Source organism: Anguilla rostrata, chromosome 8, assembly GCF_018555375.3.
Source record: "Anguilla rostrata isolate EN2019 chromosome 8, ASM1855537v3, whole genome shotgun sequence".
Lineage (NCBI taxonomy): Eukaryota > Metazoa > Chordata > Actinopteri > Anguilliformes > Anguillidae > Anguilla > Anguilla rostrata.
The window spans coordinates 3002460-3014544 of NC_057940.1; the positions used below are offsets into that span (position 1 = coordinate 3002460).

The following is a 12085-nucleotide window of genomic DNA, read 5'->3' on the forward strand; positions in this document are numbered from 1 at the left end:
ACACAGATGTGCAAACACTGGCTTTCTTCCAAACAGGCCGGCGGATAGAATTACACAGATTTCCCTGGAACTCAAAGCCACAATGATGTAGATAATAAATGGGGAAAAAAAGTAAAGTCCAAAGTTTCCTCCAACATCATTTTATTTGAAAATGTAAACTATATTGAAAAAACCACACAATATTTTAGAAAGAGACATATGGATATGACTACCTAAAATGAGCAGTGGCACAGGTTTTGTTTGAAAATTGGGGGGGGGGCACCTCCCCCAGGAAATTTTGAGCGTCAGATACTTCATTTCCTGCATTCTGGTGAATTTCTATGCACCAATTTGGGGGGGTGGGGGGTGGACAAATGCACATGTTCTAAATATTGAGGGGGACGTATCCCCTGCGTCCCCCCCCCAAAATCTATGCCTATGAAAATGAGCTACAAATCAATGTCTCTCTTGCCCTCTCTCTCTCCTGTCTCATTCTCTCTCCCTCTCTCTCTCTCTCTCTCTCTCTCTCTCAAACCATACCAAGCCAACTGCACGTACAGATAAGCACGTCGTAGCCCACGTGAAGGCAACTATTCATATCCTAAAACCACTTCTACATTTTAACCACCCTGCACGTTCAGGAGAGATAGACAGATAATCTCGATTTTGATTTAAAAAAAAAAAAAAAAAAAGAAACCTGTAATTCACTGGAATCACAAAATGGGTATTTGTGCTTGTATAGTTCTTGAGGCACGTTTTTCTTTGCGGGCGAGGGGTGTTAGGGGTTCAAGACTTCGACGTTTTTACAGCACGACTGTGCCACGGAATTTTTACGTCATTGAGTTGATTATTCATAGCGATGAAGAATGGCGCTTCACTTCCCGGTTTCCCCTCCTATACGCTCGCCTTGCTGACTTTAATTGGTCAAGGTAGCGGCGAGCATACGTGATCCAAGAAGCTATTGGCCAACGAAACCGTCAATATATTATTACGGGGCTTAGCTGGCCGTACCTATCGAATACTTCTGCTTTATGCCTCGGTGCAAGGCGGAGAACAGAAAGCGGAGAATTAAAAAGGGGCGGTCGCAGCTGCTATTGAAGTTCACCCTTGCCGACAGCGGCACTTTTTTCCTGTAATTGTTTATACGGTTAATTTAAGAGATTTCAATATTTTATCTATTTATTTTATTTTAAATTATATATCGCAAAAATGCCTGAACTTAAGAAATTATTTGAGAATCTGAGCGGCGCGGGGAAAGCCATCGGCGTTCTGACGAGCGGAGGGGATGCTCAAGGTACAGTAACTGACATTAGTAGGGCTGATTTCCGTTAAATTGCGGGCTATAAATGCATGGGTCAAGAGGAAAGATTGTCACCGATGTAGCCAAGATCATTCGGGAACGTGTCAAGTCAAAAAAAAAATTGATATGCGTTCAACAGTGTGTTGTAGTCTACGTGATAGCCTGGACGTTCTAGCGATCTATATAAGCATATCCACAGGTTACAAAGGACTTACAGTAGCTAATGTTTCCACGTAAAATGAAATAACCGTTATAATGTCCCATACTTACTACAGAAATATTTTTTATAGATATAAAAAGAAAGTAAAAAAAAATATATAGCCTATATATCGTCGATAGTGTTTTACGAATGAACGAATGAGCAAACTGACGTTTAGGCACACATAAACACGGAATTCTTGCATAAAAAGAATCCAGTCGGTCTACCATTATTAGGCTATAGCAGACGGATGTAGCGAATTTGTACAAGATGAACGTCGCCTGCATTGCGGTGCGTTTCTCGTGCGATCACGTAGGTAGCCAGAGCCCAGCCTCCGAGTAACGCATGGCATTTCCACGGATCGATAATGTTCGCGAGGGAGGTGCCCGTGGCAAGATGCGCTTGGGCTTGACCAATTTGCTTGACGAGTTGTACTGCTCGTATAGTCAAGAATTCACAGAATGAAACGGTGTGCCTCGGTGTGCATTCATGATGTAACCTAAAACTTTTATTTCCTGAAACAGGAAGTCGGCAGCGGCTCGCTTGACATTGTCATCAGATGAAGCGAAATGACTAAAACGCATTATTTCGCTTCCAACCTTCCACGATGCCGTATAACAATTCAAAGCTGTGTGCAGATTGCTATATTTGTATTGAGAATTTTTAAAGAAAAGATGCGCTGAACGGACGACGCCAACGGTTAAGGTTTCGTGATGACTGGGAGGTGTGTACGTGAGGAGCTGCAAGTCATTGCAGGGCTTCCAGGGTGCGTCATGGATGTGGAAATCCCTCAACATTAGAAGGAGCGTGACTTGAAAAGGAAGACTGGTTCAGTACAGCGGGGTGTTAAGACGGGGTCGGTTACAAAATACGCTTTTCAAAAACCGACAGGTGTTTTCAGAGGGTTTTCAGACCGCGTCGTCCTGTGACGTGACGGTGAAGTTTTACACGGACTTAAATACATATGTAATTATACAATAATAATTATAATAATAATTATAATTATAAAATGTATTACTATTGTTATTATTATTAGTAGCACATTATTATCACTACTACTACTACTACTAATAATAATAATAATAATAAACAACTATGAGATGGAGTATTTCTCTTCAACATTTGTGGAGAATAAGAGACCTAAGACTGGCAACCTGTGGCTGTATAAAGCATAGAAACACACAGACGTTGATACTGATCTCAGTTATGTTTGGATGATTTAGGATTCAGGTCCAGTGGTTCAAGCCGAACTGCAGGAACTTTCAGCAGAATGACACTTCAAGGTTACACGCCTCTCTGCATGTCGATAGCAACACGTGTGAGCTGAGGCAGGGCATGTTTGCTGCGCGGATAAAGAACGTTCCAGAAGTCAATAAAACTACAAATTTCCTCATAACTATAGCCGCACACACGCACACATGCACACGCACGTATAAACGCACACAGGCACACACACACACGCACAGGCACACACATGCACACGCACGTATAAACGCACACACACACACGCACAGGCACACACATGCACACGCATGTATAAACGCACACACGCACAGGCACACAGGCACACACACACACGCACAGGCACACACATGCACACGCATGTATAAATGCACACACACACAGGCACACACACACACGCACAGGCACACACATGTATAAACGCACACACACACAGGCACACAGGCACACACACGCACACAAAACAGAGTAACCGTCGGTAGTTTTCCACTACGTGGCCCCCATGTTTCATGTACTGCTGGGAAGAATCACTCAGTTTTTCCGCAGAGAACGGTTTGCTAATTGAGAGGAAACCCTGGAGTCCTTCGGCAGGCTAAAGCCTTGGGGCCTGTCTGCCGGCCTGCATCTCCTGCCTTCTCCCCCTGCAACGAGCGCATTAGTGCTCGCGTTTCTCTCGCGCTCAGAGTTTGGGTTATCGGGCGAATCACGTCAGTGCATTTCTGCTCCAGCGCTCAAGCTGCCGTGTGAACGCCAGCAAGCACACGCCTGTAACCAGCACATACACGTACCGCACACGCCTGTACCCATCACATACACGTACCGCACACGCCTGTAACCAGCACATACACGTACCGCACACGCCTGTAACCAGCACATACACGTACCGCACACGCCTGTACCCATCACATACACGTACCGCACACGCCTGTAACCAGCACATACACGTACCGCACACGCCTGTAACCAGCACATACACGTACCGCACACGCCTGTAACCAGCACATACATGTACCGCACACGCCTGTAACCAGCACATACATGTACCGCACACGCCTGTACCCAGCACATACATGTACCGCACACGCCTGTACCCAGCACATACATGTACCGCACACGCCTGTACCCAGCACATACATGTACCGCACACGCCTGTAACCAGCACATACATGTACCGCACACGCCTGTAACCAGCACATACATGTACTGCACACGCCTGTAAGAACCCACATACATGTACTGTACATGCCTGTAAGAACCCACATACATGTACTGTACACACCTGTAACCAGCACATACACGTACACACACATACATATATTTAAGCAGAGATTTCTTGGTTTCAAAAATGAATTCAGGTGCAAAAAAATTATTTATGAATTCAGTCTCTGAAAAAAAGACCTTTAGTTATTCTCAATTTTGATGAGTCTGTTGACAAGGAGTGATATATTACAGGTGCAGTTTGGTAGAAATGTCTTTCCTTGTAAGGGGTAGATTAATTCAACTGGATCAATTTCGGGACCTCACCGTCTAATTCAAGTGTCAAAGAAAATAACTTCATTGCAAGAAAATTACGCTAAGAAGACTCTTAATTTGAAAGTTTTCTGCCGCCTGTTATTAACACATGCTACAGTAAAAGAATAACCTATTTTCAGAACGTTTTTATTGGATTCAACTGCGGTGTGGGAGGCTGACTTAAGATGTTAGCGTTCAACTGGTTATAACACAGCACGTAGGCTGCTTTAACATATACTGGGCTCATGGGTAAATGATCTTGTTCGGTATCCTAGCAACCGCATTAGGGCATCGGATAGCTCCTCGGTGTTTGAAAACTTGGCGAGCCTTCTGAAACCAGACCCGCCATTATTTATTTCTCCAGCGCGGGTCGACGGTGCTGCCGGGGGTGGAAATGCCTCTTTGTTGGAAATGTGAAAAAAGGTTTATGTGTGTGAGAGAGAGAGAGCAGCGCTGCGTGACTTAGCACGATGGGGCTCTGGCGTGATGTCTCCTTTTAAATGCCAGCCATCGCTCTGTGGGAGGAGCCATGCGCTCTGTGGGAGGAGCCATTTGCTATGTGGGAGGAGCCGTGTGACCTATGGGAGGAGCTATGTGATCTGTGGGAGGAGCGATGTGCTCTGTGGGAGGAGCCACCTGGTCTGTGGGAGGAGCCATGTGCTCTCTGGGAACAGCCATGTGGTCTGTACGAGGAACCATGCGCTTTGTGGGAGGAGCCATGTGGTCAGTGGGAGGGGCAATGTGCTCACCAGCACTGGTTCGGTTTAACCAGTGAAACTTTTTCACCGAGGATGCATGTTTCAGTCTGAAGTCTTATGAAAAAATGTAAGATAAAATTAATGTTGGGGTTAATGAATAATGAAGAACAGAAAAATTGTCATGAAATGGATGCAGTGCTTATTGTGCGGCCCCCAGTGTATATAGTCACCATTTCAGGAAGGAATCTCAGAGTGTCGCCCTCTGGTGTTTCTGTTTGGTCTTGCAGGCATGAACGGCGCGGTGAGGGCCGTGGTCCGCATGGGGATCTACGTCGGGGCGAAAGTCTACTTCATTCACGAGGTGAGATCCAGACACAAATCTGTAAAAAAAAAAAAAAAACAGAACAAAAGTCACATCAATGTCCCGTTCCTCTTCAGCTACCAGTTAGCATAACCTGGAATCTACACATCTGGAATTCTAGACGTGTAGTTGGAAGTCTAGACTGAGAGACGTCTTGACAAAAACAAACCAGGATTACTGCAATATAGCTCAGGCTTTACCTGGATATTGCCTGGCTGTGTCCTAGTCAGTTAGAAAACGTACACTTTTCAATCAAATGTAGCAGGGTTTTCACCTGAACACCTAGACGGCCTTTCACCGACTTTTTACCACAAAAATGTTCACCGGACTCTGACATGCTGCAGGTGAAGCCATCTGAATATTTGTTGTGAAAGGAGGGTGCTTTCGGCAAATGAACTTTGACCGACTACCAAGCCGGAGGGAACGCCTATTCATAGAACCACTTCAGCGGGATGGTGTGATAGACGTAGAGCCGAGGGAAGATCTTCAGTCTCGCGCTGTATCGTGAAAAAGGCCACTGCGTCCCCCTCTTTTCTGTGTGATTCATCACTTAGGTACTTCATTTAACTGTTCATTGGCCAGAGTCCACACGCCTTGCTTCCGTTACTGAAATTTCAGTGCTAGTTTGTACTTGGCAGGATTATTTGTTTGTTTTCTGAACAGGTTACTCTACAGGGTTGGAGTCCTGATCTATGTGGTCACTTCTGGCACTACGATCTTTTCTTCACTCTAGTGTGTTTCTTTTGCACCTCTGCGCCTTGAACTAATGCACTTGTTGTACGTCACTCTGGATAAGAGCGTCTGCTAAATGCCTGTAATGTAATGTAAATTGGTCGCGCTTTTAAAAAAGACGTTAGAAAACCTGCAGACACTGTGGGAATTCCAGGACTGGCGTTTGAATCCTGTTTATAGAGCTTAGAGATGTAGACATTAATGGCTGATGGCTGGTGTTTACAGGGTCCATCTTGTGTTCCCAATGGCTGGAGCTTACAGGGTCCATGTTGTGTTCCTATTGGCTGGAGTTTACAGGGTCCATCTTGTGTTCCTAATGGCTGGAGCTTACAGGGTCCATCTTGTGTTCCTATTGGCTGGAGTTTACAGGGTCCATCTTGTGTTCCTAATGGCTGGAGCTTACAGGGTCCATCTTGTGTTCCTATTGGCTGGAGCTTACAGGGTCCATCTTGTGTTCCTAATGGCTGGTGTTTACAGGGTCCATCTTGTGTTCCTAATGGCTGGTGTTTACAGGGTCCATCTTGTGTTCCTATTGGCTGGTGCTTACAGGGTCCATCTTGTGTTCCTAATGGCTGGTTTACAGGGTCCATGTTTTGTTCCTAATGGCTGGAGCTGATCCAGGTCTGGCTCTGCTCCAAGGCAGGACCGTACAGGTTGAGCTATTCTGCTCCATTGTTATGCGATTGACTGGCAACGTAGGAAGGACAGGCGCTGGCCTAGTCTCTTCCTGCAGACAGAAAATGGCCTTGTGGGGAATTGAATTCTGGATGGACCTGACTGCACTGCAGAAAGCACACCCCACAGTGCAGTGGTCATAGCTTTAATTGTTTTGTTTAATTGTTTTAGGGATAATATATCAAAGGTGGGATAAAACAGTCATTTACAAATTGGCTAAATTATAAAAATAATAATACAGGCTAGGCTAATAATGCAGTCCTACACTGGTGATTTCCAGGAAGAACACTCAAAGATAAATCTAAAGATGTGACACATTTGTAACATGATGCAACAGGGTTAAAAGGCAGTCAGTGCACGTGTTAGTTAAAAGGCAGTCAGTACATGGTAGTTAAAAAGCAGCCAGTGCACATACTGTATCAATTAAAAGGCAGTCAGTGCAGATGTTAGTTAAAAGACCATCAGTGCATTTGTCAGTTAAAAGACAGTCAGTATACCTGTGTCGGTTGCTTCTCCTGCAGGGTTACCAGGGCATGGTGGACGGGGGCGATAACATAAAGGAAGCAAACTGGGAGAGTGTCTCCAGCATGATACAAGTGGTAAGCACACAGACACGCGAATCTAAGAACCTGTCAATCTGACCACACACAGACACAGACAGACAAACAAATTGCATGAAAAAAAATAAAGATAGCCCTTCCTTGGACAAAAAACATCACAGGTCTTGAGGCTTGTTACTGATGCTGCAAGCACAGTAAGAATATTCTGGCAAATATATAATTCGCAGTCAGAATGTTCAATATAATCACATCCGTTTTCCTGCTGCTTGTCAGAACATGCAGGGTGTGATGTGAGTGAGATATGGTCATGATCATCAGCGATGGGAACGTTTGTGCTGGTGCGGAGAACGATGTTCATAAATGTAAATAATTAAATGAGTCACAAACACAGATACAGTCACAGAAGCACTAGCGGAGGGGAGGGGGATCAGGCGGGGGGGCGGAGGATCAGGCGGGGCGGTGAAAGCGCCTGTTTTTCGGCAGGGCGGCACGGTGATTGGCAGCGCCCGCTGTAAGGAGTTCCGGGCGCGCGAGGGGCGTCTGAGGGCCGCCCGTAACCTGGTGGAGCGCGGCATCACCAACCTGTGCGTGATTGGAGGAGACGGCAGCCTGACGGGAGCCAATCTCTTCAGGGAGGAGTGGAGCGGACTGCTGGAGGAGCTGGTCCAGCAGGGTAACACAGGCCACACAGTCCATCATGGGATACGCAGGCCACAGAGCATTCTGGGATACCCATGCCATAGGGCAGTCTGGGATACCCATGCCATTATGGGATACACAGGCTATAGAGCATTCCAGGACACTCACTCAGGCTATAGGACATTCTGGGATACACAGGTCACAGAGCAACATGGGATACCCAGGCCATAGAGCATTCTGGGATACACAGGTCACAGAGCAACATGGGATACCCATACCATAGAGCATTCTGGGATACCCATGCCATAGAGAATTCTGGGATACCCGCGTCATAGAGAATTCTTGGATACCCGCGCCATAGAGAATTCTGGGATACCCTGGGTGAAGTGGCTCATGGAATCTACAGGTTAACAAACAACATGAGATACATACACTAAAGAGGCTGATGGGATGCATTGGCAAAGGGGCTCATGGGATACCAAAGATTTATGGCTATCAGGCACCCTCAGTACATATAGTAATGTTACTGTGTTTTATAGCAGTACTCTTTCTGCTTGTGTAATTTGGGAGCATTTTCTTAAAGCCAGATTGACATGCAGATTGATTGTGAAATGAACAGAGGCTATTGGGCCGCCGCGTGCAGTGTGACTCAGGGTTCTGGTTTGCGTGTGCTCGCGGGGGCAGGCTCGATCGCGGAGGAGGCGGCCCAGACGTACTCCGCCCTGCGCATCGTGGGCATGGTGGGGTCCATCGACAACGACTTCTGCGGCACGGACATGACCATCGGGACGGACTCGGCCCTGCACAGGATCATCGAGGTGGTGGACGCCATCATGACCACCGCCCAGAGGTACGGCCGACGGCCGCGGCGGGCCGTCCGGGCCTTAGGAACATTTAAGAAGGGTCAGTGGGAGTCTTTTTTGTGCTCACACACTTTTGTTTTGTCACGTCTTTCAGCCACCAGAGGACGTTCGTGTTGGAGGTCATGGGCAGGCATTGTGGGTACGTAGAAGGGCGTGCGCTGTGAACGGGCTATTTATAACCTGGATTGTGATCACGTGTGTGTGTGTGTGATTTTGTCTGTGCTTGTACGTGTGTGTATGTGTGTATGTTTGATTATGTCTGTGTGTGTGTGTGTGATTATGTGTGTGTGTGTGTGTGATTATATCTCTGTACATGTGTGTGTGTGATTATATCTCTGTACGTGTGCGTGTGTGTGTGATTATGTGTGTGTGTGTGTGTATTTGATTATGTCTCTGTACGTGTGTCTGTGATTATGTCTCTGCATGTGCGTGTGATTATATCTCTGTACATGTGCGTGTGTGTGTGATTATGTGTGTGTGTGTGTGTGTATTTGATTATGTCTCTGTACGCGTGTCTGTGATCATGTCTCTGCATGTGCGTGTGTGTGTGATTATGTGTGTGTACTTGATTATGTCTCTGTACGTGTGTCTGTGATTATGTCTCTGCATGTGCGTGTGTGTGTGATTATATCTCTGTACATGTGCGTGTGTGTGTGATTATGTGTGTGTGTATTTGATTATGTCTCTGCATGTGCGTGTGTGTGATCGTGTGTGTGTGTGTAATCACGTGTATGTGCATTGTAGGTACCTGGCCCTGGTCAGTGCTCTGGCCTGTGGGGCAGACTGGGTCCTGATCCCAGAGCTGCCTCCAGAGGTCGGATGGGAGGACCAGATGTGCCAGAAGCTGTCTGAGGAACCGCGACTGTGTGGTGTGTGTGCGTGTGTATATGTGTGTGATGATGGAGGTCAGATGGCCAGAGCTCTAGGTACATCTGGCGCACGTGTGTGTGAATGTGTGTGTGTTTGTGTGTTTGTGTGAATGTGTGTGTGTGTGTGTGTGTGAGTGTGTGTGTGTGTGTGTGTGTATGTGTGTGTGTGAGTGAGTGTGTGTGTATGTGTGTGTGAGTGAGTGTGTGTGTATGTGTGTGAGTGTGTGTGTGTGTGTGTGTGTGTGTGTGTCTGAGGTACACCAGCCTCATGGGAAACACTAGCACATCTTACTCAGTTATCCCTGGACAGACTCTCCACTGTAATCCAGTCTCCACACTCTATCATTAATCTCCTTTAATTGTGAATACTTTATCAACTTTTCATGCATATTTAATTCGTTTTAACTGTGTTGACATCTCTTCACCTACAGAAGTTTATCTTACAGTGTGTATAATTGCGATTAACTGTGCGAGTCGAATCTGTCGGTCGATTTTAGTTCTTTGCGTTATTTATTAGGCAGTAGGATCTTTTATTTTGTTTCCCGTTCGATGCTGTACGGTCTCCGTGAATGCAGTCTTGGGACTTCGTTTTATACGACGCTGTAGTTCTGTGATGAAAACCGGGGGAAGAAATCACAACAGCGAGGCACACCGCTCCAGGTTGCACATTATCACAGTGGTTAAAGGAGCACCTGACAGGCACGGAAACGCTATAAGGCTATAACCTCCAGTTTTGTCAAGGACGTGAGTACTTGAAGATCACTTCAAGGTCAAAGGTTAAAGGTTAAAAAAATGGGGCTCCTGGGACAGGAGCGGGTTTCAGAAAAAGACCCGCGTCACATGGCCACTGCATGGAAAACGCAGTTTCTGGGAGATATCCCACCTGTTAGACTTCGGTAAAACTTGGGGTGTGTCGGTCGTGGGTGACCGTTTCTCTGCGTCAACACGTGTGTATTTCCAGAAACTTCTCCCAGGCCATGTCTGCAGTTGCGGATTTCTGGACCCAAATGTTCTCGATTAATTAATGTAAACTTCACTGCGTTACAATTAATGTAAACTTCACCTGAGACGTGAACGGCCATGTCCGGTAGTTTATGACACAGAAGTTTGGACGAGAGCGCCTCCGTGCGCTAACTTGTGTCCGTTTCCGACATGGAACCGCGAACGCGCCGCAGGAAATCCGTTGTCCTTTTTCGGTTTCGTCTCCGCCTCTTTAATGCGGTGGGCGGGGCCAAACTGCTCGCCACCGAGCGTGATTAACGAGGTAAGAGCCTTGCGCGTGACGCGCCAGCGACGAGCCCGTTTCCACGGTGATCCGCAGCCTTCTCGCACACAAGTCCCCTGCCTTTTGTAAAAGCCTCACGCTGCAAAACTACTTTTACTTATTATTCCTGTCGTGTTGTTCCTCCCCCCCCTCCCCCCCCCTTATCCTTGCAGAATCGCGCGGGGAAGAAAAGACTGAACATCATTATTGTAGCCGAAGGGGCGATTGATTCCGACAACAAGCCCATCACCACAGACTTCATTAAGGACGTAAGTGCTCCAGGACCAGCGGTTCAGCTCCTGCACTGACTACCACCCGCTACACGCGCAGCCCTGCCCTGCCCTCCACCGCTGTTTCTGGAACATTCCAGCGCAAGCCCATGATTGACACCCCTCTGTGTTTCCCTGTCCCACCCTTATCAACAGGCCTTTTATGGACCTCTCCTTTCATTTCGTCCAAGCTCTGCCTGACCAAAAACTGACAAAAAAAATAAAAAATACATACAGGAAGTGGACATACTACATTGTCAAAAAATGTTTTTTTAATTATTGTTTAATTGGATAATTTAATTGTTTCATTTGATTTAACTGGCCTTTCCACATTTTGTACCGGAACAGCTGGTTAATTAGACCAGTGCATGAAGCCTGTAGCTCAGTGTGTTTCCAGAATTTTTCACTCAGTCGTCAGTCCATTTTACCATCACACGTTCCGGTCCTGCAGAAGCTGAACCAGTGATGTGTGTGTGTGTGTGTGTGTGGCACTTTGCCCTGTCTGTGCTGTGAAATGGTGTTTGTTCAGCATGCTACCAGATGGAATCCTTAAGAATTTGTTACTCAGGTTGGAATGGAGTGTTCGTGCTTCTTCACAGAACTTAGCGTAATGTATTAATGACCTCAACACGACTGAAGCTTTGCATGTTTGTTTTGTATCTTTTCCTGAATCTTTCAGTTGATTCATGCATGCCATTGTTTCCTCATTTTTGTCTATAAGGCCGTTTCCCTGGTATTTCTGGTTGAATTATGTTACAGTGTCCTATCAAACCATGCAAATGGACTTATTTATTGTGTTGTAAAAATGATAGGGCTGCACTGAAATGCAAGACAATTTCACCAACTATGGCCCAACCGAAACGCAAACCGTCATTCTAATTTTAAATAATTATACTGCACATAATTATAGGCCTCTTGTGCTG

At 46.3% G+C, this 12085-nt stretch overlaps 1 protein-coding gene across 50 annotated transcripts in view; it reads left to right on the forward strand.

The window, feature by feature from the left end:
- The first annotated feature begins 951 nt into the window (after nt 1-951).
- Nucleotides 952-12085, forward strand: part of LOC135260530 (ATP-dependent 6-phosphofructokinase, platelet type-like) — a 32128-nt gene continuing 20994 nt past the window's right edge. For 46 of the 50 annotated variants that reach the window (XR_010331607.1, XR_010331612.1, XR_010331606.1 and 43 more), the window contains exons 1-8: nt 965-1273; nt 5218-5291; nt 7220-7297; nt 7742-7931; nt 8582-8747; nt 8855-8899; nt 9505-9611; nt 11065-11162. Coding sequence is in view for 1 of the 50 variants with exons in the window: in XM_064345818.1 (XP_064201888.1) it covers nt 1189-1273; nt 5218-5291; nt 7220-7297; nt 7742-7931; nt 8582-8747; nt 8855-8899; nt 9505-9611; nt 11065-11162 (843 nt within the window). In the remaining 49 variants the exon portion in view is untranslated. Of the gene's footprint in view, nt 1274-5217; nt 5292-7219; nt 7298-7741; nt 7932-8581; nt 8748-8854; nt 8900-9504; nt 9612-11064; nt 11163-12085 lie in introns of all 50 variants that reach the window. The other 4 variants (XR_010331627.1, XR_010331638.1, XR_010331653.1 and 1 more) reach the window with 2 other exon arrangements.